The following is a 26398-nucleotide window of genomic DNA, read 5'->3' on the forward strand; positions in this document are numbered from 1 at the left end:
CACTAATTTTGTGGTTTAGGGTTGGGTTTATATCAGTGGAACATGAAGCAACAGGGTATTACATTTTTAGAGACACTCACTGGACATCTAATTTCTGTACTTCCCTGATATCTACAGTACAACAACCAGTCAATAAAATGTTGCCACTTTCACATTCTTGTCTGTTTTAGAGAAAATTGAACATGGTTGTAGTGCCAGTCTCTGGACATTTCACTTGGGCATGCTTTGAATATAATTTTGCAAAAATGTCACCACAGACACTTTTTTTCCCAATGAGCCTGGGTTGCTTTGGTTGATTTATTAGGCCTTATCCCAATATGATCCTCTGGTTAGTGGCCTTGGTTGAGCAAGAAGTTGAAAATTTATTGTGTTTACAAGTCTTATGGATAACTTATATAGCTGACTGTGCTCATTAAATTGGGGCAGAAGAAATAATTTTAACACCACCCATTAAACACAGTAGCTTTAAAATAGGTTCAAAGAGCAAGTTAGTTTGAGAAAGACATTTGAATTTAAATCTGAAATGGGTGTATGTAGTTTCATGGATGATTTTTCTTTCCTCGAGAGCACTTCTTTGAGCCTTGCTGTATGCAGAGACTGAGCCCTGTAGAAAAATGCTGTTCTTTCTCAATCCAGAGTCCATGCGCCCTGTCTCCTGCATCACAGCTCCAGGCTTGATAAAGATGGAATGTGTCCTACAAGCCTGTTACGCTGCACAACGCATCTCGATATGCTAGGCTGATAATCTGACACTGATAGCCATCAAACTGTAACCACTGGGGAGAGAAAATACTAGCAGGAGCATCTTATTTTCCACATAAATAACCTCTCCTTCCCAGATGCATCAAACCAAAACTAGCTTTGTAATTAATTTCTCAGTGCAAGTTTTTCCCCCATCATCTCTTGTAAGTTGAGAAATGTTTCACCTTTAGATCTCTGCACAGTTGCCACGTGGTCTGTCACATGCATGGACTTGCTGTGCATGTTCTGCTCTCAAAGAACTGAAAATGATAGATTTTACACTACCTCATCACTTCATGCAAAGACGTATCACAGATAGTCAGAGAAGATCACTGCATGATGGAAACTTGACTTGTATGAAAAAAAAAGAACTTCCATACCGTATGAGATTTCTATAATATCACTATTATTATAATTTTTTTCTAGTCTACAAAGTTTAATATCAGAGTGAATGGAGACTTTTTTTAAAGGAATATGAATATTTCACTCTAAACACCTTAAAACAATCAGTCCTAATAAGTTTGTAAGAATGTCCCAAAAAGTGCAATTCTTAATAAATAAAAAAACACAAGTTTTTCAAAATAGAATGACACTACTACTTTTTTATCTGATTGTATTGCAAGTCTTACTGAAAACACACTCACATGCTAACTCAATTAAAAACACCTCTTTCTGAGCAGTCTGCTGTCTTATTGTGCTGTCTGCAGATTGCCATAATTATAAGCATGGATTCTTTTTTTTTTTTCTTTTTTTTTTCCGCTTGACTACAGATTATCTCTCAATGTTATGTTTTTAAAGTGCTGTCAAGTTAAAAAAAAGATATTTTAATATACAGTAAAACTTGTCCAAAGATTTAGCAGACTGTTGCATTTATTCAAGCTCCATCTGGCTTTCGTTGTCTGTAATTTTAATGAATATGTCCTGCGTGTGCACAAATGCTTTAGTGCTTCTGAAAATTATACTTTAACAATTAAAAAGCCAAACAATCAAAAACTCCTGATTTGACACTTGTTGGTGGAGTTGTAAGTGAATTGAGTTGTCAGTTATTTCAAAATCATGATGAATTAAAAAATAAAAACATTTTCACCTTTTCATCTCTGTAATAGTCAAAAATAAAACTGTTGAAGGACAAATTATTAAAATTCAGGCATTCTTGATTGATCAGTGTTTTCAAGAGTTATAATTCTTCTTATTTTTTCCCCCTGAGAACTATCTTATACTATCTCAACTTTCTTATAATCTAAAATGGGCCTCTTCTAGAGTTTCAGAAGGAATCTCAGATTGCAAAAAAAAAAAAAAAAAAGAGCTGCAACCAAATGTCAGAGATCTCAGTCAAGAAATACAAATTCTTCAGATAACAAACTACTGGAGATATCCATGTTAATTTTATACCTCTAGTCCCTTAAATTTACAGTTTCCAAAAAAACATTGCTACTACATTATTTCTGAAAGCTGTGAAGTGAACTCTGATAAATATAAATTTCATTTAGACTGTGCTGGAGAAAATAATACATTTCTTATCCTGTAATTATCTCTAGTTCAAGTGGCGTTCCTGACCATTTATGTATTTTCTGACCCTGCGCTGGTGAATAATTGAATACATTTCTGTGCTGGTCCAATAGATTATTGCTGAATTGATTCTGGTCCAGCACATAGCTATGCAAAACCTGCCCGTTAACCAGTATGGTCTTTCTGGTGAAGCTGTTAAGAAACCTTATGGGGACACCAGCATATCAACATCCATAAAACAGCATATGCCCATTTTAAGAGAGCATTTCTAGTGGCTACTGTATGCAGCATGCACCTGCAGACTTTCTGCTATCAATTCTCAGCACATTTCAATAAGCTATAAAAGTAGTGTTGAACTTATGATAAAACCAACATGAATCAACATTTATGTAGATGAGATTTCACAGCCCTCTTCTGTTCGCCTTTAAAATCCTCTTATGTCCTCCTAGATAAATCTCCTCCAAATTCAGCAGCTCAACATGGTTCCTTCCCACCACCACATAGGACAACAACTAGTAAACAAATCTCGTTTAAATTGAAAAACCTTTTATTTTAGTTTTTTTAGGCAATCACTTGGACAATGGACAACAGTGGCTATTTTACATGTATGCATTGGATGCATAAACGTTCTCGATCAATCAATCAATCAATAATCAATCAATCAATCAAACAATCAATCCTATGAATAAAGTTCTGGCAATAATAAAGCTATGAAAAAATCCAGTGACATTAATAGATCTGGTCTATGACAATGTTCTCAAAATTCTCAAAAAACCCTTATTGATACATTGTTCATGGAACATTTATGTAAAAAAAGTAAAAAAAAAAAAAAAAAAGTAAAAAAAATAAAATAATAATAAATAAAATTCAACCTTCAGAGAAATAATGTTACATGATGTGAACATTAGCTATTAGTTAATAAGTTATTTTTCTTGTATGATATTGACCAGTTTTGCAGGTAATTCCGTTGTGGTCACAGCGATTGATCAAGTCAGATGATCAATGACCATTTAATTTCTCTCAAACAGGAAGATGACCGCTACTTTGTTCATTTCCTCTGAGCTGTTATGGTGCTCGGTTGTAAGCAAGTATTCCCTGTGGATGCAGAAATGGATGTATTGTGCTGCCATTGATTATGTAGCTGCTGTGTGATAAATATGTCACAGCGTCGGAGCGTGTTATCGAGTGCGGTGGCATGTGTGAGACCGTTGCGAGCGATCAGGTAGGCACAGGACATTGTTCACTAGACAGCTGCCCAGCGGAGAGCCACTGCAGGTCTGGGATAGCATTGTAAACACACAGCACTCTTGACCTGGATGCTTTGATGTGATGGAAAACATAAATTATGAGAATGTTTCACAATTGCTTTTTTTTAAATTCAATAATCTTATCAATTTACTGTGTTTGGTTATTAAGTCTATACATGCAATTAATGCAATGCTATATATACAGGGCCTAAAACTAACTTTTTGCCACACCTGCCAATGGCCGGTGACATGATAAAATTTACCAGGCCATTTTTTTTTTTTTTTTTACTGGCCATGAAACTCTTTTTGCAAAAACTGGCAGTTATTACTACCACAATGACTAAACATATTTACAATGTTTTAATGTGTCCTGCTGGTGCATTTTCCCTCAATTTTCCCTATTTATAATAGCCATTCAACATTACAGTATAATTGAAATCCATTATTTTTTACATTTAATAGGCTCTGAAATATATACAATCTTTTAATTTAAGTGATTTTAAAACAATCTTCACATAAACAATATTATATATGCATAAACTATACAGATTGATATTTATTCAAGCTATTAAAGTTTATCAGTGACTAGAACATTCCAAGGATTTCTCTTTTTCTTTTGTTCTTCCATTTACATAAATGACAGACTTCAGCAGGTTTTGCTTTAAATTCAGCGCTGTCTCTTTAAAACCTGATGCACATGACGCGGATCTGACATATATCTGATTTTCTCCAAACTCTTTACAGTTTTAATTTAAGACTTTATAACTAATTTAAGCCATGTTTACAAGGCAACTCACCAAAACTCCCTATTTAGACACAATTGTGTGTGTATGTTTTAGTCCATTGAAGCTTACTTGTGTGCTGTCTGAAGCGGCTCAGCGTCTGTGCAACAGCCGAACATGCAACCTTTCAAACTATATTTCAGAATCAGAATCAGAATCAGAATGAGCTTTATTGCCAGGTATGTTTACACATACGAGGAATTTGTTTTCGTGACAGAAACAATACCATTCAATGTACCATTTAGGCGGTGTAACACCAGGTATGTACGCATTCTCAGATTATGAAAAATAAAGAAGGGTATATATATATATATATATATATATATATATATATATATATATATATATATATATATATATATATATATATATACCCTTTACAATTTTGCTATTTCAAAAAATTTTGCATTTCCGAATTGTTTTACTGTTTAAATGCTTCTGTATACTCTACAATAGGCTGTTTAATGACGTGTGCGAATGTAATGACATTTTAAAGCCTTAAATGTACAGTATGTGCCTATTCTGATATTGGCAAATAAACCTGGCAAATAAACTGATATTGGCAAATAAACATAAACCTAACTGATGAGAAATATCCACTGGAGTAGAGTGTGTGGCAACTCGGCCAGTCAAGTAAAAAAGAGATGTAGGATATGAATGGTCAATATGTAAATTACATGTAATTTGAGACTGTTTGTAGCTATAATGACTGTAGACAAATCCAGGTTCAGGAAAACATTTGTCAGGTGCTTGAGAGATCTCTTTGAGAAACTGACATTTCCCCACAGGAAATTGATTCATAATGTCATACGAGCCCCAGTTTATCACTGTCAGAGCTCGCCCTATGAGTTATGAGATTGATGATGGATATTTAACATGTATGAATGCATTTCCTGGGGGAGGTTTTGCTGTTACCTGCCCAGACGCCTTCTGTTATAATATCAGTTGATGATCTTTAGTAACCTTACATTTGTTTTCTTACCGGAAATCAATATTACAAATAAAAAAGTAAAAACAATAAAAAAATAAAAAAATGATTCTACATTACAGCTCAGTATTAAAACAGTGATGTATTTATATGTAATGTATTGGTAATATATATAAATATATAGGTAGGCATATATAGGTAATGAGCCTTTTTTATTGATTATAAATATATTGTTAGTTTTTTAATATATAGTAAAATCTGCTAAAAGCTACATGCCATAAAATATAACTCATATTGATGGATGGACACCTTTTTTCAGTAATTGTTTAATTATTCCATTTTGGAACACTATAATGATCATGGACAGGTAATGCTCATCACATCATACATTATCTCATCCGGCACGGGTTTTTTTTTTTTTTTTTGAAGTGATGTAACCATGAATAGTAATGATAGTAAAAAAAAAAAAAAAAAAAAAAAACCATTGACTAAACCCGCAGACACGCTTTTAAACTGGAACACACGTTACTTCAACATTACCAACTAAAAGGGATATTTTATTCATATTATACTAAATCCACATTGGAAGGTTGTTTGATTTATGTTATCTTGTATTCCTCTTCTTCTCTCTTTTGTAAAAGACTGAGAGATTTGTACGAGCATCTCAATTTACCCCTCTTCTTTTGCAGAAAACGCTTTAAGGGATTTGTTCCAACCACTCTCTATTCATTTACTCTCTTTTTCTTTTCTTCACGTGTCCTATTTTTGCATTTTTGCAAACCAGTTCATGTCAGAATTTACTTGTACTATTGTACACTAACATCAGTTTTCAGCAGTAGCCTGTGCTGTAGGTGATATTTGAAACAACAGCAATTAATAGCACTTGCACTTGTCCTACACGCTTGACAGTCATGCAAAGATAGTGTGTGCCGGTGAAATGGTTTTATTTGTACTGTCTTGTGGATCATTTAAATGATGGAACCTCCAGCGAGTGTAAGTAAAACACAGAATCGAGCTCTAGTTTGACATATGGTGAGTCAACAGGGGCAAACTGCTGACTGACCCAAGCAAAACACTTCAATCTCTCTATGCTGTGCTTCACTGCTCCCCAGGGCTTGATTGATTGATTCGCCAGCCAATCAGAACACATCAGTCCCCAACACTAAAGGCATCCATTTATATACAGCCTGTCAAGCAGACTCACAAAGGGAAAGCTGTTGTGTAGCTTTTGCTCTAAAAACATACCTTCTGTAAGGAGCTTGGATTTATATCTATTACACGCTCGAATGGGTCAAAGCAAACAGTAATGTACTGTTGTCCTTCCAACTTCTTATACCATTCTTTGACATTCACTGCACTTAACCTACACTGGTGCCATATCACATATTCATTATTTTTTAAGCTGATATTTCTATTTTTGCAATACAGTGTTTCTACCTCAAAGTTAAATTGTGAAATTGTATTTATTGGCCTCCTACCCCGGTGGAAATATATTAAAATGTATTATTGAATTAGCACTTGTAGTTATACATTTTTATGTTTTTAAATTGCACTTTGTAAATACAACTTTATCATTACAAATGTGTAATTACAAATATATTTAAATACATGACATACAAGTTTCAGTGGAAATACATGACAGAAATGTACAAAATGTACATTTTACGCAACACTAAGCAGTACATTTTAACCATCATTCAAAGACATTACTAGTAATTATGAAATTACATTAATATGTACTACTTGAGTGGGTCAAAAAAAAAAAAAAAACTCTCTTTGTTTCAATTAATTGCATTTACCACCAATTTAAACTATAATGCATTTTCATTTAGGTTTCTACATGATATTTGTCTTGGATTATGACAGAAATTTATAATAAAGTTTACTTGAAATATAAATAAAAATGTGACTTATTCACTTAGCATCCAAGCATGCAATGAATGTATACTTCAAATATTTTCACTAATCTTCTATATATATATCTATATATATATATATATATATATATATATATATATATATATATATATATATATATATATATATATATATATATATATATATATATACTGATATGATGCTATTAATTTATTTCTCTCTTTCTCTTGTTTTCTCTCTCTCTTTTAGGAGGAATATTTGAATCCATTGAAAGTGGCCCATCTGGTGCTGAAGAACTTGCCTTTAAGTTTGCTTTAAATACAATCAACAGGAACAGAACTTTACTGCCAAACACCACACTCACATACGACATCCAAAGGATAAACATCCACGACAGCTTTGAGGCCTCCAGAAAAGGTAAAGCCATCTCCAGCGAGTCCCTACACGATCAGAGACAAATGTGCTGTGAGATATATGTAGAGGGACGCGGGCTTTAGATTGAATTCATTTAACCACAGGGGGACATCAGTGGCCGTCTGGTGCATATGCAGAGAGAATTGATTGGTTTTAGGTAATGAGTCAGAAGGGGTGATTCAGTGAACTACTGATACCCCTGAGACAGGTTCGCAGGCTGCAATCATCTGTCATTTACACGCTGGGGAAACATCTGAATTCTTTTATAATGATTATACACTCCATTAGCCGCTGCCACTGTAACTGCGCTTTTTTTTCCATGCCAGTTTATTTAAAGATTACAAAGACGCAATTAAAGCACAGTGGCTTTGCCAAAAAACAATGGGGTATAAAACTAAATGAGTTCATTGTTGCAATAAACATGACTTTGGACACTGGAATTAACCATGAATCGTGCTCTGGTGTTTCTATTATAATAAAATCACAAAATAAAAGTGCTCTTTTTGTGCTCTGTCTCCAGCTTGTGACCAGCTCTCTCTGGGTGTGGCGGCCATCTTCGGTCCCTCCCACAGTTCTTCGGCCAACGCGGTGCAGTCCATCTGTAATGCTCTGGGGGTGCCGCATATCCAGACCAAGTGGAAGCACCAGGTGTCAGACAACCGCGACTCCTTCTACGTCAGCCTTTACCCAGACTTCTCCTCGCTCAGCAGAGCCATCTTAGACTTGGTTCACTTCTTCAAGTGGAAAACGGTCACAGTGGTTTATGATGACAGCACAGGTGAGAGCCCGATGCTTTAGTGCTCGTAGTGTGTTGTGATTATTCTCCAGCCGTCCTTAGGCGGACTGACCCTTTGGCCTGGACTGTGCACCATTCCCTGGTCTCCGTCTGGCCTACAGTATGGCCAAACCCCACTGGTTGACAGCCTCTGTTAGAACAGTAGGCAGCAAGTGCTACCACAGTGAGGGGTACATATGCCATATGCCAGAGGTCGCCTCGGGAGCAAACTTGCCAACTAGAGGGTTTGCTGCCAGATTTCCCAAAGCATTCACTCAGCCTTATTCACAATTCTGCACAGCAACAACACACTATTCTTCTGTGACACTGTGTTCACACAAACATGGCCCAAATAAAGACCAAGGCACACTGCTTAGATTTACTGAAGACCTTTAATATTACTACGGCTTACAGTGTAGATTTAGTTTCCACTATGATCAGTATAATTTAAAAGTGTTTGTTCCAAATGATTGTCTTTTTGAGAGTCGCTGAATCATTCACTCAACCGATTGGTTAAAAAAATATCAAATCATTCTGGAACAAATCAGACTACACTGGTTAAAAAATTATTAAAGCCCATTTCCACAATTTATGATAATAATGACCTTAAAAGTCATAATTATGATGTTAAAAGTCATATTTTAACATCATAACATTAACATCATAACAGGCTATAAAAACACATAAAAGTGCTAAATAATTTATTTTTTAAGCAATTGTAAGCCATAACTATTTATATTTCATAATTTTAACATAGTATATAATAGTTTTACACAATACATTTACTTAAGCATGTTTATTTTTATGTATTATTATTTATTTTTTATAAGGTGGCAGGAATAGGTTTCCATAAAAATCAATAACATTAATTTTATTCCTTTAATGTTATTCCATTTATATGTAAATATCTATTTACTCATTAAAAAATGTATCATAGACCACTAGCAACTGTGAAGCTGCTAAATTATATTCATTTTGACTTTAAACATGTGGATCTACAGCTAGAAATAAGATAGAGAGTATGATGGACAGGATAATAGTTAAATGCTCACAAACTGATTCCACAAGAGGTGGCTGTTCTGAGGTCTGCCTCTGCAGAATCACAACTGGAGTCTTTCTTTCCACGCTGTACAACAACTTCATGAACGAATGCAAACAAGCAAATCAATAGCCGTAATGGCATTCCCTAATGGCTTAGCTCTGAAATGGCAGAAGTGGACTGGCAGCCTGCAACACAAAGCTCTGTCAACACTGCTCAGCTGTTCAATTCAATATAGTCTTAGAAATGAATGGCAGTGCACACAGCATTTTTTCACATGCCATACAATCTTAAAAAAAAAGGTTCCATGGGTGTTTTTGCTACGATGCCTTAAAATAATATTTTTAGGGTCCACAAATAAACCTTTAGTGATTTTTAGTTCAAAGTACATTCATTATAATAAAGAACCCTTTCCCCCCACTATTTAAAGAAACTTATTTTTACTGTCCAGTGTATCCATGGATGATAAAGTTCTTAAGGGAAATATATATGCCTGTAAAGAATCTTTAGACACAACCCAGACAGTGTTTGACAAAGGAATTAAAAAGAAGGTTTAAGGTAGCTCATATATACAGTAAAAATGTCACTGCGGCACTGAGTAAAATTAGCTCTATTAGCAGGATGTGTCAGATATAAAAGAGCTCTGATCATTTATACTTTAATATGTGAGTTGTCAAAGCATGTGTCCGCACTGCAGAAAACAAATGCTGCCAAATTATTAAATGTTTCAAAGGAATCACATTAATAGGTTATGCATATACCGTTCATGGACATACCACATCAGAAGAGAGGAACAGTGCTCACACATAGACATGCAATGAAAAGATGTTTTTTTTTAAAGTTATTTAATGCCCCAAAAGAAAAGACATAAAGGAATATTCCTACCTGCCTGTGTTGACATTGTATTGGCATACCTCTGTGCTGAAATACCATCAGCATGTTCTATGCAGCCATTCTGTAAACATTGAAATACTCACTGTTTTAAAAGTATAGCTACAAGACATAATCAATATATATAATTTTTTTTTTTTTTTTTTTTTTTCAGTTAGCATGAGTTGCTTTTGTAGGACTTAAGAGGACGTGAAATATGGCCCATGAGTCATATGAAATACTTTTATGACTTTCTAGAATTTGTATCCTTTTTTTGTATAATAAGCTGCCTTCTAGAAAAAGAGAACTTTGGGCCACTCTCACATTGGCTATTGGCTATTCAATTCATCAGCACAAGAAAGAAAATTACGTTCAAACCAATCAAACCATTTCATCCATTTCAATTCATTCTGCCTGAGTGCACCAATCCAGTGGTGATTTTCACAGCCCATCATGTGCTCGAACAGTGGCCACACGATTGTTTAGACAGCTGCAGTGCCATGTTTCCAAACAGGCATTATTTTTTATGGCTTTGCTGTAATGTCCTAATAATTGCTTTGATAACTGTTGCTTTGAAACTGCCATTTTATTGCTATGAAATAATTCATAGTCCTAGTATCATTTTAATGCAACCATTGTAATCTGAGTCTCTTCACTGCTTATGTGCTAAATTTAAACTAATAATTCGCTTTTAAACGAGTGGATGATTATGCCTTGGGTAAAATGATAGCCTAAAGATAATTTCATTCAAGCCAAATCCTTCAAAGATTTTATTTATTTTTTTGAAAATGCTGCTAAAAACTGACTGTTAACTGACTGTTAAAAAACCAGCATCTGATGTGAAATCAGTTGAACAAAATGCGTAAGAATAAATCGGATATCCACTTGGATATTCATATGAGGTTTCGTTGCAACATCACAGCCAATCAGATCTTAACTAAACAGAAGGGGCTTTTATCCTCAAATGATGATGTTCTCAAATATCCTCAGCATCTCAGAATGTCTCTGATATTAATGAGAAAACGGGGTGTATATGTTTCTTCAAAGTGTAAAACCTTTGTATTTTGTCGTGCCTGTGACCTGATTTTAATCTTGATCAATTTGTTCTACACATTTAGTCACGCATAAATATAGTCAAGGCTACATTAACCTTGACCTTCCTGTCTGGAGCGTTCAGAGCTTCGAGTCAGAAGTCAGCGTTCACGTTCCTCTTCAATTAACGCCAAAGGGAAGCAGCATTCATCTCACATCACTAACTCACAGCAGCACTCTTCTGGAGAAGGACCAGACAACCACAGAGGATTACAAGTCAGATAGGCCATTTTTATTTGTATTATTTTGGCAGGGAGCACTTGAACGATGCAACTTCTCCATGGATATTTATCATGGACTCTAATGTTGCGTGAACAGGGGCTTCCAGGCGCGTTTAATAAATGTTTGAGTTGATGAAATATATATGCTTTGTTAAATATAAATCAACAAATGGTTGGAAGGTATTAGACACAATCAATGAATATCACCACATGCAGTTTTTCACTTAAACAAAGGAGTAGAAGAGCAAACCTGCCTCCAATAGTGATCTGCGGGAAGTCATATTAGCTATCACAAACATCTGATCAGTGCATATGAATTAAATAAGCTATGCTGCTACAGTGTGTGCATTTTAAAGATTGTTTATTTCAAGTCATTATTGTATATAGTATTAAGTTTTATAATCCATTAGTATTGACTTGTGGGCTAATGCCCTTTTGGTTCTTGCATTTTCACATCAGCATAACAGTGATGAAAAAGGATGCCATTGCTGAAAACCAGTTTCAGTATGTGGATCTGTTTTAGAAGTTATAGGGTTAGTTCGCCCAATTTGCAAAATTATGTCATTAATAACTTACACTCATGTTGTTCCAAACCCGTAAGACCTCTATAAAATATAAGAGATATTTTAGATTTAGTCCGAGAGCTCTTAGTACCTCCATTGAAGTTGTGTGTATGGTATACTGTCCATGTCCAGCAAGGTAAGAAAAACATCTTCAAAGTAGTCCATGGGAAATCAGAGTGTCAGTTAGAATTTTTTGAAGCATTGAAAATACATTTTGGTGCAAAAATAGCAAAAACTACGCCTTTATTCATCGTAGTTATACTTTGATGATGTTTTTCTTACCTTTCTGTACATGGAAAGTATACCATACACACAGTTTCAATGGAGGGACTGAGAGCTCTCGGACTAAATCTAAAATATCTTAAACTGTGTTCTGAAGATAAATCAAGGTCTTACTGGTTTGGAATGACATGAGGGTGAGTTATTAATTACATAATTTAGATTTTTGGGTGAACTATCCCTTTAAGGTTCATCATTTTATTAACTGAGAAAGAACAATATTTGACCGGTACTTCAAGTACAGGGCTATACAGAAGCTGCAACCCTGCTTTAAAAAAAAAAGAAAGAAAAACAAACAACAAAACATCACAGTAGGCAGAAGGTTTGGCCAAAATGCTTAGGCTGGTCAGGTTTTTGGGGCTTGTCTGCTGGTCAGGCTGGGAGATCAGATGGCTAACCAGCCAAATCAGCGAAACCGCTAGCTGTCACACACAGAAGACAATTAATGGAAACAGAGGTTGAGATAAAGCCTGAACAGTTTATTGAAAGGATGATAGTGTTTGGTAGATGAGGGATGAATGGCAGTCCTGGATTAAGGTGGATAAAGGGAGTTGGTTTTCCAAAGTATCCACTTGACAACGACAAGAGAATCTTCCAAGAGACAAGATAGTTTAGTCCACACTTGTACTCAAGGTTGCATAGACAAGAACGGACAATATCTTGGTGCTTGTGGCTGGTTTATGTAGTGAGTGCGTGATGAGGGGTGACAGTTGCTGCAAATCAGAAGTCAGCTGATTGTGATCGGAGATAACTGGTTGTGAGTATAGTAGGACCTGGAAAATCCATGACTGTACCCACATTTTCCAGAGGGCAGATGTTTTTGTCATCGCACACTCCTTACATCCCCTCACGAACCTCCTGATTTCCTCTGCCATGTGGGGCCACCAGAAGCGATGTTTTAGTAGCGAGAGGGTTTGATGGATGCCGGAATGACCAGTGCCTGGAGCCATGAGCTTTGGTTATTGGCAGTGTCTGATGTTACAAGGGTACATACTTGTGACAAACTGGACAACCTGGTGTAGCATTTGGCGAGTCAGGGATGGTGTCTTCCTCACTATACTCTATGGGACAGACAAAGACCCTTTCGGGCAGGATGTTTTTGGGAGGTGAGGTGTCATCCTCTGAGGAAAACAGTCTAGACAGGGCATTTGCCTTACAGTTCTTATTACCCGGGTGATACGAGATGGTAAAATTAAAATGAGTGGGAAAGAGGGCCCACCTGGCTTGTCGAGGGTTTAGTCTCTTTGCCTCGCATAGATACTGCAGGTTCTTATGATCCGTCAGTCGTAAGTGACGCGCACCCTCAAGCCAGTGTTGCCACTCCTCGAGAGACAGTTTATTCGCTAACAGCTCCTGATTTCCAATGTCGTAATTCTTATCCACCAGTTTAAACTTGTAGGAGTAGTAAGCACGAGGATGAAGACGAGATGGTTTCCCATGTTGTTCCCAAGGACAGATCTGACACCTGTAGATGAGGCATCGACTTCAACAGTGAAAGACTTATTAGAATCAGGATGAATTAGAACGGGTGCCTTGCAGTAAGCTTTCTTCAGGGTTTTAAACTCTGTATCCGCTTCTTCAGTCCAGTTCAGATGTTTGGGCTTACCTTTTAACGCAGACGTCAATGGGGCGACGATGACACTGAAGTTCTTGATGAATCTACGGTAAAAGTTGGCAAACCCTAGGAATTTTTGAAGGTCTTTCACTGTGGTGGTTTTTTGGCCAGTGCTTCATGGCGTCAACCTTCCCCTCGTCCATCCTCACCCATCGGTTGGAACCATTGTAGCCAGGGAATTTGATCATGGGCTTATGGAACTCACATTTTTCAGCTTTGATGAAGAAGGTATGTCGACATAGCCGCTCCAAGACTTCTTTCACACTCTGGGTATGAGTAACAGGGTCACTGGAATAAATGAGAATATTGACCATGTAGACAAATCGATTTAGCAGATCTCGAAATATGGTGTGCATGAAGTCTTGAAACACGGACGGTGTGTTGATGAGGCCATACGGCATCACCAAATACTCCCAGTGGCCAGTAGGGGTCACAAAAGCCGTCTTCCACTCGACACCATCACATATTCTGATCAGATCGTAGGCGCTGGGTAAATCTAGCTTTGTAAAGTTGTTAGCACCACGGAGCTGTTCTAGAGCCGCTGGGACAAGCGGAAGAGGATAGCGAAACTTCAATGCAGTCTATGCAGGGTCGAAGTCCTCCACCTCTCTTAACCACAAAGAAGAATGGTGAAGCAGCAGGGGTAGTCGATGGTCGTATGTACTTGTACGTATTGCATCTTACTCTGGGATTGTGAGTGGGTAGATCTTTCCTTTAGACACTGGTTCACCCGGAAGGAGGTCAATCGCACAGTCCCATGGCTTATGAGGTGGTAGTTTGGAAGCTCTCTTGGGACAGAAGACATCTTTGTATTCGGCATATTCTGGAGGAAAAGATACAGAAACGATATCCTTAGGACTTTCTATTGAGGTACTGCATACCTTCAGTTTCGGAGGAGGACGATGAGGTTTCAGCATTTCAGGGAAACAATGGTGGAAACATTGATTACTCCAATGTTTCACTTCTCCAGTGTCTGTGGAATTCAGTGGAATTCTCCAGGACCAGAAGCTTCATCCTCTCCTGATGTAGAATACCCATTGTCAGAGTTATTTCACTGGTGCAATGGATCGAAGAGTGATTGAGGGGTTTCCCTATCACTGATTGTACACTTAGTCTCTGTGAGATGCGCTGTTGATGTTAAGCTGCCGGCAGAGCTGGGCTGAGATGAAGTTCCCGGCTGACCCAGAGTCGAGAAGGGCAAACACTGTAACAGAGAAATTATGGGATGATGACTTAACTTGGTAGTTAGAGGAGTGTATATATATTTCTTCAGCTGAACTGAACTCACCAAGGCTCTCGGTGGATGGATGGGGCACTCTCCGATACCATGCCCTTTGTTGGCGCAATACAAACAGAGACCCTGGGTCAGTCGCCGGCAGAGCTGGGCTGAGATGAAGTTCCCGGCTGACCCAGAGTCGAGAAGGGCAAACACTGTAACAGAGAAATTATGGGATGATGACTTAACTTGGTAGTTAGAGGAGTGTATATATATTTCTTCAGCTGAACTGAACTCACCAAGGCTCTCGGTGGATGGATGGGGCACTCTCCGATACCATGCCCTTTGTTGGCGCAATACAAACAGAGACCCTGGGTCAGTCGCCGGCAGAGCTGGGCTGAGATGAAGTTCCCGGCTGACCCAGAGTCGAGAAGGGCAAACACTGTAACAGAGAAATTATGGGATGATGACTTAACTTGGTAGTTAGAGGAGTGTATATATATTTCTTCAGCTGAACTGAACTCACCAAGGCTCTCGGTGGATGGATGGGGCACTCTCCGATACCATGCCCTTTGTTGGCGCAATACAAACAGAGACCCTGGGTCAGTCGCCGATGACGCTCTGACAGTGAGATCCGCGTAGACTCAAGCTGCATGGGTTCTGGTCTTGGAGAGTTCGGTGCTGGTGAGCAGTAGAGTGTAGCGGCAGTATTTTTGCATGCTAACATCCCATTCTCAGTGTGAATAGCTCTCTGGATGAAATTTTAGAGCCCAGTCGAGTCATCAAAGGCTGCAAGTTGAAGACAAAGCTCGGGTTGAAGACCATTGCGATATGTTGTCATTAGGACCCGTTCGTCCCAGCCATTAGCAGCTGCTAGCATGCGGAAATGGAGAGAGTAATCCGCAGCAGAAAATGTTCCCTGTTTGATGTTATAGAGATCGTCACAAACTGAATGAACACCTTTGAGAATGCCAAAAACTTCTTGGAAGAACTCAATGAACCCTTGATGAATGAAGAAACTGAAAATTTTGATGCCAGATAGAAACGGCCCAGCGGAGCGCCTTCCTGGTAAGCAATGAGATGATGAAAGCGATTTTGCTTCAGTCTGTGGGATAACGAGATGGTTGCATTTAAAAAAATCAATTCACACTGAAGCATAAAACCGTTACGCTCAGCCACTTCTCCAGCAAATGGAGTTGGGTTGGCCATTGGGACTGTGGTTATGGTAGCCAAACTGGTAGCGTTGAAGGTGGAGTGTGGTGTCTGTATCAGCTCTTGGCACAGCATGTCCACCAGGCTCTGGATTGTATCCAAATCTGGTTGAGACATGAATAGTTTGTTCGTCCGGTGTTCTGTCCTACACAGAAGACAACAGAGACAGAGGTTGAGTTAAAACCTGAACAGTTTATCGAAAGGATGATAGTGTTTGGTAGATGAGGGATGAAGGGCAGTCCAGGATTAAGCCATGGGCACACAGACACACACCAAAGCCACCAGGTGCAGAAAGGGAGTTGGTTTTCCAAAGTATCCACTTGAATCCACCAAGAGGCAAGATAGAGTCAGGTTTAGTCCACACATATACACAAGGTTGCATAGACGAGACCGGACAGTGTCTTGGTGCTTGTGGCTGGTTTATGTAGTGAGTTTGTGATGAGGGGTGACAGGTGCTGCAAATCAAAAGTCAGTTGACTGTGATCGGGGATTATTGGTTGTGAGTGGAAGAGGACCTGGAAAATCCTCTGTGACAATTCGTGTACCCAGAAATACACAGGGAGAGCAAGATCAAATTGCTGGTTTTTAACATGATAATCCAAATAGTAGTTGAATACAGCAAATGACAAAAACCAAAAATGACAGTCCAAACAAAACAAACAAAATGAAAGGGACAGGAAAAGGGAACTCGGAATGCGAGAAGATTGGAAGGACGAGCAGACAGATAGAGTCTCAGGAGACGAGAAAGCTAGACACACGAAAGGTAAGGACTCCATACAAACAACAAGGAAAGACTAATATTTATAAGGAGGCTAATGACAATAGATTGCCTGCACCTGGTGCAATTAACTGGAGTGCAATTACTGTGAAGACAGGACAAGACTAGAGGAATTCTAGTGCGTATGGTGAAGTGCCTAAAGGGAAGTGAGCCCAGTAGTGGACACCCAGGTAAACAGAGACTAGACAGCGTGACATTACCCCCTCTTCCATGAAGCAGCTGCCAGATGCTCCACCCAAACCCAAGGGAAAACCAAACAGACAAAGAGACCAGGAGGGAGGTGGAGCGGCGGAGGACGGAGGTCCAGGTAAAATGGGGAAAACATGGACAAGAGGACCAGGTAGAATGGGGAAACAGAGACAAGATGGCCAGGTAGAATGGGAAAACAGAGACAAGAGAAGTGCAACACAAAACAAGGAGTCAACCAGGGCGGAGCAGAAGACCACCACTACCGTGTGGTCACGGTGGAAGCCCCCCAGGGCTGAACACAAGATCACCACAACCGTGTGGTGAGGGCAGAAGTCCCCCAGGGCAGAGCAGAAGACCACCACCCTCGTATGGTCGGGACTGATGCCCCCCAGGGCGGAATAGAAGACCACCACAACCGTGTGGTCAGGGCGGAAACCCCCCAGGCGGAGCAGAAGACCACCACAACCGTGTGGTCACGGCGGAAACCCCCCCCCAGGGTGGAGCAGAAGACCACCACGTCCGAGTGGTCGAACCAGACGCCCCCCAGGGTGGAGCAGAAGACCACCACATCCTTGTGGTTGAGGCAGAAGGCCCCCAGGGCAGAGCAGAAGGCCACCACATCCGTGCGGCCGGACCAACGGGAGGACAAGTCTGGTTGGGTAAGTCAGAAACATAGAACATGGACATGTTAGGGGTAGCCTCCGTGGCCACAACAGGAACAGTCGGGTGCTCTGAGAGTTCGACTGAGACATGATGAGTCTCTGGAAGTTCCAGAGGTAATGGTTGTGGATGAATGACATTGGCTTCCCTGAGATGGTTTCTGACAGTTTGTGCATAAATTCTTTGGTTATGTAAACCGATTGTTGCAGCAGATGATCTTGGAGGTGAAGCTGCTGAGCTGGTGTGGTTACATGTGGGCTGCGGTTGTGAGGTCGGATGAATGCACCGCCAAATTCTCTGAAATGCCCTCAATCAGCAAACCAATTGCACACTTCCTCAGTGTGATAAAACTGCACATTTTAGAGTGACCTTTTATTGTGGCCAGCCTAAGGCACACCTGTTCAATATATATATATATATATATATATATATATATATATATATATATATATATATATATATATATATATATATATATATATATATATATATATAGTATAGGCCAAAAGTTTGGAAACATTACTATTTTAATGTTTTTGAAAGAAGTTTATTCTGCTCATCAAGCCTGCATTTATTTGATCAAAAATACAGAAAAAAAACATGTAATATTGTGATATATTATTACAATTTTAAATAATTGTTTTTAAATTTATTATACCTGAAATTATAATTTATTTCTGTGATACAAAGCTGAATTTTTAGGATCATTATCACATGATCCTTTAGAAATCATTCTAATATAAAGTTGGAAACAGTTCTGCTGCTTAATATTTTTTTCAGAACATGTGATACTATTTTAGGATACTTTGATGAATAAAAAGTAAAAAAAATAAAAAATAAAAAATAAGCTAAGTTTTTAAAATATAAATATTTTGTAATAACAAATACACTACTGGTCAATATTTTTTTTCTTTCTTCTTTTTAAATAAAATCAATACTTTTATTCAGCAAGGATATGTTAAATTGATAAAAAGTGATATTAAAGAAAATATATTATTAGAATATATATTAGAATTCTTTTTTATTTTATTTGAATAAATGCAGTTCTTTTTAACCTTTTATTCAACAAATATATTAGACAGCAGAACTGTTTCCAACACTCATAATAAATTAGAATATTAGAATGATTTCTAAATAATCATGTGATAGACTGGATGTTACTTGTGACACTGAAGGCTGGAGTAATGATGCTGAAAATTCAGCTTTGCATCACAGGAATATTTTTTTTTAAGTATATTAAAATAGAGTTGTAATTTTGAGTTGTAATAATATTTCACAATATTACAGTTTTTTTCTGTATTTTGGATCAAATAAATGCAGGCTTGATGAGCAGAAGAAACTTCTTTCAAAAACATTAAAAATAGTAATGTTTCCAAACTTTTGGTCTGTACTATATATATATATATATATATATATATATATATATATATATATATATATATATATATATATATATATATATATATATATATATATAGACACACACACACACACACACACACACACACACACACACATTACACATTTGGTGATGTAGTAATGCTATTTGAGCATTATTTATGACTCATGTTTCATGGGACTGACAAGTGCTTTGCACCACAAGTGCAATGCTGTACCAGGTGAGCTATTGAGCAAGTTTACTACTGTATGCCAAAAAAGCTAAACATATGGAGCTAGTTATCAGAAGCAAACAACAGATTTAGATTTTAGATTTTCCGCAGCAGTGCAGTTTGGCAAATGCAGGTTCATCCTTTTGGATCATAAAATCACAAATGACAATGGCATTTGGGACAAGAGCAATGTGGATATATATTCAAGAAGACACTAACTCTCTGGTTTCCTGTTTGGTCTTGAATAGTTGGGTACCTAGGAAGATATAAGTCCTCCATTGTGTGAAGTAAATGAGGACAATGGGACTTTGAGGGAAATCTAGATATCTTTCTCTTTCTTTCTTTTTCTTTTTTTTTTTTTTTTTTTTTGGCTGATGACCTTTTGAAGTGGCAATGTGATGTTCCATTACATTAGGAGGTGGCATTTCATTGACAGGAGAGTCCAACATTTCACTGGGAAGTAGTTAATAGAGAAAAGAGCAAGAGAGGTTGAAGAGAGATCGATAACAAGGGGCCATGCAGCTTAATTTCATTTCCCCAAAAATATTATGACTTTAAACATCCATCTGTATGGCTTTCTTATGTTCTTCTAATTAGAAAGAAAAGGATTCAATGAAATTTAGCTTTTATAAAGATGGCTCCAAATGATATTTCTGATGTTGTGTTGTACATTTAAAGGAATACTTCACACACAAAATTACAATCCTGTCATCATTTAGTAGCTTAATGTCAGATTATTATTTTTTCTTCATTGAACAAAAAATGAGTTTATTTTTTCTTCTTGTTGTTCAAGCTGCACTCCTTAATGAAATAAAGTTAATAAACAAATATCATTTGTCACATTCAGACTTGTCACAGTAGGTTATTTTGCGGCGATATTTGGCTGCAATTAAAATGATACTTGTGCATTTGTGTTCCATGAAAGAAAGAAATGCCTTTCAACATCAGGCTGAGTAAATGATGACAGAATTTCCATTTTGGGGTGAACTATTCCTGTAATTCTGTAATAGCCTTATTTATATTCTTTCTCTCTCTCTCTCCCACTTAGGTCTGATTCGATTACAGGAGCTCATCAAGGCTCCGTCTCGTTACAACATCCGATTAAAAATCCGGCAGCTACCAGCAGAAACAAAAGATGCCAAGCCCCTTCTTAAAGAAATGAAACGAGGGAAAGAGTTTCATGTGATCTTTGACTGTGGTCATGAAATGGCAGCTGGCATCCTTAAACAGGTGAGTCACTTTTATTATCCGATTTCACACTGAAGATTACAAAGACCGATGTGGAAAATGTATTTAAAATTAACTGATGTAATTAATATTACCCCCCCCCCCCCCCACCCCTTCTTTAAATTATAAGACTAAAAATCATTTCATTACATTATCTAATTTGAATAAAAGTGAATGAAATGTTGTTGTTGTTGTGGACATTTTTTTTTTTTTTATAATGTAGCAGCGAGTCACTGGTTTACAGAAAATTGTTGAACATTAATTTAAAGAATTACGAATATGCATCTATGAAAACTTTTTTATATTTATTGTTATAATTTGTTAGTCATAATTAACATCAAATGTCATGCTATTCTGCTGAGGAAATAGCTATGCATACATGCATACTGTATATTTAAAACAGAAGCAACCACATACTGAGTTTTCTTTCATACAAAAAAATGAATACCTCCCCTTCTCCCTTCTCCCATAATCATCTTTTCTCCCTTTCTGTTATATGAAGATTGCAATCGTTTGCAGCTGTCTCAAAATAGTTTTACCATGCCTTCATTAGTTATTTTGCCAATTCCCAAGCCTTTTATGTATAGATTTTATTATTTTACCATTATCCTAGACCCAGACTTTCAGTCTTATTATTAACTTTGAAAGTATGAAAATCCATTATAAAATATTAAAGTAAAAAAAAACTTGTCAAAGGTTAGTGTATTTGCTTACCAAGAAAATGAGTGTCAGTGAAGAGCATGCTTGATATGAAATATGATGAATGTGATGTGTGAAGTAAACAAAGACAAAATCCAACATAGCCATTTCTACTACATGATGCTACTAAACATAATTTGAGATGCTGATATAATCGTGACTAGGCGAAACAAAGTAGCAATATTATGCAGTTTTAACTGCAAGATGAAAGTTCATTGAGACAAACTCTAAATGTAGTTTTTTTTTTTTTTTTCTGAAATTTTACAGTAAGGATAGCAGGCATATAAAAAGACATATTTATACATTTTACACGCGTACCTTCAGCTTTCCACTCCACAAATCAACATACATGCATTTTATTTAAAAAATATGAAAAAACACAAATGTTGGCCACAACTTGAGTGTGGAAGGAACTGAAGTTCTAATGTTATGTAGAATTATTAATTTTAAGTACTGAGTGATGATAGATTTTAGGAAACAAAGCAAGAGAACAAATGATCCTCAGTCTCAAACAGGGCATAGGTTTAGTGGAACTTTATGGGTTTATTCTGTGAGTAGGGACTGACTAACTCCCTAAATGCTATAAAGACCCTGTGTTGTGTTGTGTTGTATTGCACCTCTTCAAGCTGAGCTAAAGGCACAATAACCTAAAAGCTTATTGAGAGTTCACTTCAAAAACTAGATAGAATTTCTCAACAATTCCATGGTTCCAACTAGTGTTAAGCAGATCAGCAAAACTTATAACAGTCTCCTGAGACCCAGCCATAAATATATATCAAGGGTTGGCAACCCTTTTCGGCATGACGTGCCATTTAAAATTTTTCTGGTTAACCACTGTGCCACCTTTTAAAGCTGCAGTTGGTAACTTAAACAGTTAATAAACAGAACTGCTTGCGTCTTGCGGAAGAACATCGTAGCCGGAACTATACTTCTATCTGTTTATGTCTATGAAGAATCACAAAGGTACTGGGTTACTCCGCCGCGGTACCCCCGAAGCAATCTAAAATAGTCCGAATATAAACACTTATTATAGGTGTACCCTAGTGATTCAGGACAAGCTAAAAACATGGTTTGGAAAATGGTTTCATGGTGTACTCGCTTATTATATACATTTTTCTATATTTTGAACACAAACAAAGTTACGGACCGCAGCTCTGATTGGTTGTTTCTTAACGGGAGTGAGGCATTTCTGCAAATGGCAATAGGACCACTGGGAGGAGCCAGCGGAGCTTGATTTTTTCACAGATTATCTGAATCATATTCTACTGTCAGGACATAATGACAGGTTTAACAAATATGTAAAAAATATATTTTTACAAAAGTTACCTACTGCAGCTTTAATCACCATAAAATGTGCTGCTTTAATTGATGCGCGTGCTCACATACAAACAATCACACACCACTTGCACACGGAGATCTGAGTTTGCGCTGTGCAAAAAGTAACATTCCGAAGCTCATAAACCTGTCAGTGCTGCCACGCACTGAATCGCTACATTATATTTCTCAACAACAAGGGGGCAAACTTGCTTCATTGTTTGTAGACAGATACAGATGCAGACAATTTACACATCTCTCTCTCTCTCAACACTGGATATAGCTGTCGGTCATTTAACTTTTCTATCGTAAAATATATTATTAAAAGTTGACGAATATTAAATGATTTGCAGCATCTTACCTCGCTCTCTTTAACGTTAAACTGACGCTACGTGCACTGCTTCTGTGAACAGTATCAAATGATGCCCAAGGAACAGATTAATATGCAAGTTATATAAAATGTGTAGATACAATGTATAGAAAGGGAACACCTATTTATGACCATGTTTAAAAATATATTATGTAATGTAAAATAGTATCAAATCCCACCTGCTTTCATTTGATTGGCCATCTCAGTCATTTTGACATTGGCGAGCGCTGTTTGACTGCTGAGACTTTGATCTGAAGCACCTAGCATGTACAGCATTCGCACGCGCATCCGTAGACTAGTGCAAGTTAATTCTCATACTTTAATAGCATTTATAGCTCATAACAGGCTGTGTGACTGTAAGTTATTACCTCAAAATGTAAGTCTGTATACATTTGTCCCTATTGCTCGCGTGCCAGCAATTATCCTTCTGCTTGCCATAGGTTGGCAACCCTGATTTTTTTTTTCTTCAGTAGAAGAATACATTTAAGCAAAAATGTCTTAGACCAAACATGTCACAAAGTACTGTAAAGCAATGTGATCTCATGAGAATACGTGTGTATTTTTACGTTAAATGTGGTTCTACCACACATACATTTACTTACGTTTTCATGCACATAAAAACGTACAACGAATTTATAGCAGTAAAACGTACAAATACTTACGTGTTAGTAGCTAAAAACAATGTAAATAATCTAACGTAAAGTGTGAATGTATATGAATTCCCATGTATTAATATTAAAATCGTGCCTTTAATTATTTAAATCTATTGTATTTAATTGTTGTATCAATAAATATTTTATTGAATTTATTGAAGCAGTTTACTCATCTACTTAATAGGAAATAACATTTCTGTGCATGCTGCAAACCATAGATACACAAAAGCACATCATAAAATTACTAATCACATCCATTTTATTTGTTTGCTGTACTCCATATCTTTAGAATCCAGGCCCCTTATTCATAAAGATTCTAAGAATCCTCTCAGAAAACTCTTAATTTAGCTTAAAAACTTTTACGTAGGAGTCTTAGCTTAAGAGCGATTCGGGACCGATCTGAGAGCAACTCTGAGTAAGGAAAAGACAAAAACTTTCATCTTGGTGAGGAGGCGGAGTTGACCTAGTTGCTATGTATGACACAATCTTTAGAAGACTGTGATTGGTTGGTTGTCCAAGAAGGGAAAACAAAGAGTGATTTTAAGTATTCTATTCTAATTCTCACTTTGAATTTACATGTGTAATTTATCCTATTTGACCGTTCTCTCTCTCTCTCTCTCTCTCTCACACACACACACACACACACACAAACACATTATTTGTGTGTATATAAATCATTTTTTTATTTACCATGCTTGTAATTTCCTATGAGGTATTTGACTGGCTTAGAATGATAAAAATTGTTCCACTCTTTCTAATTACATAGATTGCTGTCCTATTTAAGTGGTTTTAATGTATCAAACATGGAATCAAAACCAAGAAGGGCGAGAAAGTCAAACTGGACAGAGGAACAGTGTTTACTGTTAGCCCAGTTAGTAGATAAACACAAGGCCATTCTTAAAGGAAAATTTGGGCCGGATGTCACAGCAAGGGACAAGAAGCAGACATGGGAGCGTAGCACAAACTATTAACGGTTCATTCCCCCTGCTTATGCGCACCTATAAGCCTGCTATATTCATAAATGCAGTTTTTTAAGCCTGCAAGGTGGGAATGTCCAGTGGAAACGAAATGAACTGCGACACAATAAGATGTTCTGAAAGTGCTGTAATTGTTTGTGTGATCACTCTGCTTACAGGAGGTTGTGACAGATCCAAATCATCACTATTGCATTGTTGCATTTTCCCAGTTGCCAAATATCATAATGTAGTGATTAATTTATATATTAAATGATAAATTATTATATAATCTATAGCGTCTTATTAACTCACTGTCATCCATTGTCTGCAACACATTTCTTCTGCCTCTTCATCTTTATGCCATTTTCTCCTCTGCTAAAGAAACTCTTAAGCCTCTTAAAAGTCCTCGTCTGTGCTCCTAACAAGTTTGACCTTAAGACCTCTTTTAAGGGTTAAGATGCTTTCTGAATTACTTTTTTCTTTACTAGGATTTTTTCTTTAATTTTAAGAGTAAACGCCCACATTTCTAAGAATTTTCTTAGAATTTTGTCACTAGGAGCTACTTTTTGCATTAAGATTCTTTATGAATACGGGCCCAGATGTTTGCAAGGAACATATCCATATCAATCGATCTTCATCTTCATTCTCAGCAACAGCGTCCATCACAGTCAAAGCCTGCTCTCGTTATGATTCGAATTTGAAAATTGCGCCAGTGCGCCACCCTCGAGAAACGTTACGACATGGTTTACGGCACTGATATCGAACTCTCATTGGTTCTCACATAATTCGTCACAGATTGCGACATGTGGTATTTCAGTTGATAGACATTTGAAATTAGTACTGCGCCAGTTCGGCTTCCCTGAGAGAAGACAGATTCATAATTTCATGGATTAATAAATTAAATTCTGCTCTGTACCCTATAAAAACTATTACCTCCAGAGAGGACTGCAACTGGAACTCATTATCATTTGAACTACTTTTGATACCACTTTTGATATTTTCACAAAAAAAAAAAGATTAACATTATGTTTGTTTGTCTGTTATTTGTTTATTTATAACCGTAACGTTATGAAGTTTTAAGAAATGGTTATGGTTAGGGTTAGGGGTAGGTGTAGAAATAACGTTAGTGGCTCAAAATAACGTTTTAATGTAATATTTTTACTAAAATTGTGTTTTATTATGTTTTATTCTTTTAACATTCTGTATAAAATGGCTAGGTTTAGGTCCCGGTGAGGTATAGGGATCTTACTTTTATAAAAAAAAAATTTTAAAAAGGGAAAATATACATAAATATAAAAAAATAATCAGATACGCATTGAAAAGCAGCTTCATGAGCAAATTTCTATAGGTAACTGACTGGTCATAGAACACGTTCTATCTGTACGTATTTGAGGTTGTTTTACGTAAATTTCGATACGTATCGAACCTGTAATTACGTCCAGATAATACGTAAATGACACTGTAAATACGTAAAGGCACATACGTATTGGACAGTTTTAATATACGTCTAAATATGTACGTTTTGATTGTGAGATCAGGCTGTGTAAAGAGCACATTCATG

General features: G+C 37.0%; 1 protein-coding gene across 1 annotated transcript in view; it reads left to right on the top strand.

Annotated features, from left to right (window-relative positions):
• The window catches only part of LOC127974662 (glutamate receptor ionotropic, kainate 2), a 192828-nt gene that overhangs the window by 37205 nt on the left and 129225 nt on the right, over positions 1–26398 (top strand). The window contains exons 3-5 of the mRNA XM_052578097.1: positions 7335–7502; positions 8020–8277; positions 20667–20848. Coding sequence (XP_052434057.1) covers positions 7335–7502; positions 8020–8277; positions 20667–20848 — 608 coding nt within the window. The remainder of the gene's footprint in view (positions 1–7334; positions 7503–8019; positions 8278–20666; positions 20849–26398) is intronic.

This window comes from Carassius gibelio, chromosome B16, assembly GCF_023724105.1.
Source record: "Carassius gibelio isolate Cgi1373 ecotype wild population from Czech Republic chromosome B16, carGib1.2-hapl.c, whole genome shotgun sequence".
Classification (NCBI taxonomy): domain Eukaryota; kingdom Metazoa; phylum Chordata; class Actinopteri; order Cypriniformes; family Cyprinidae; genus Carassius; species Carassius gibelio.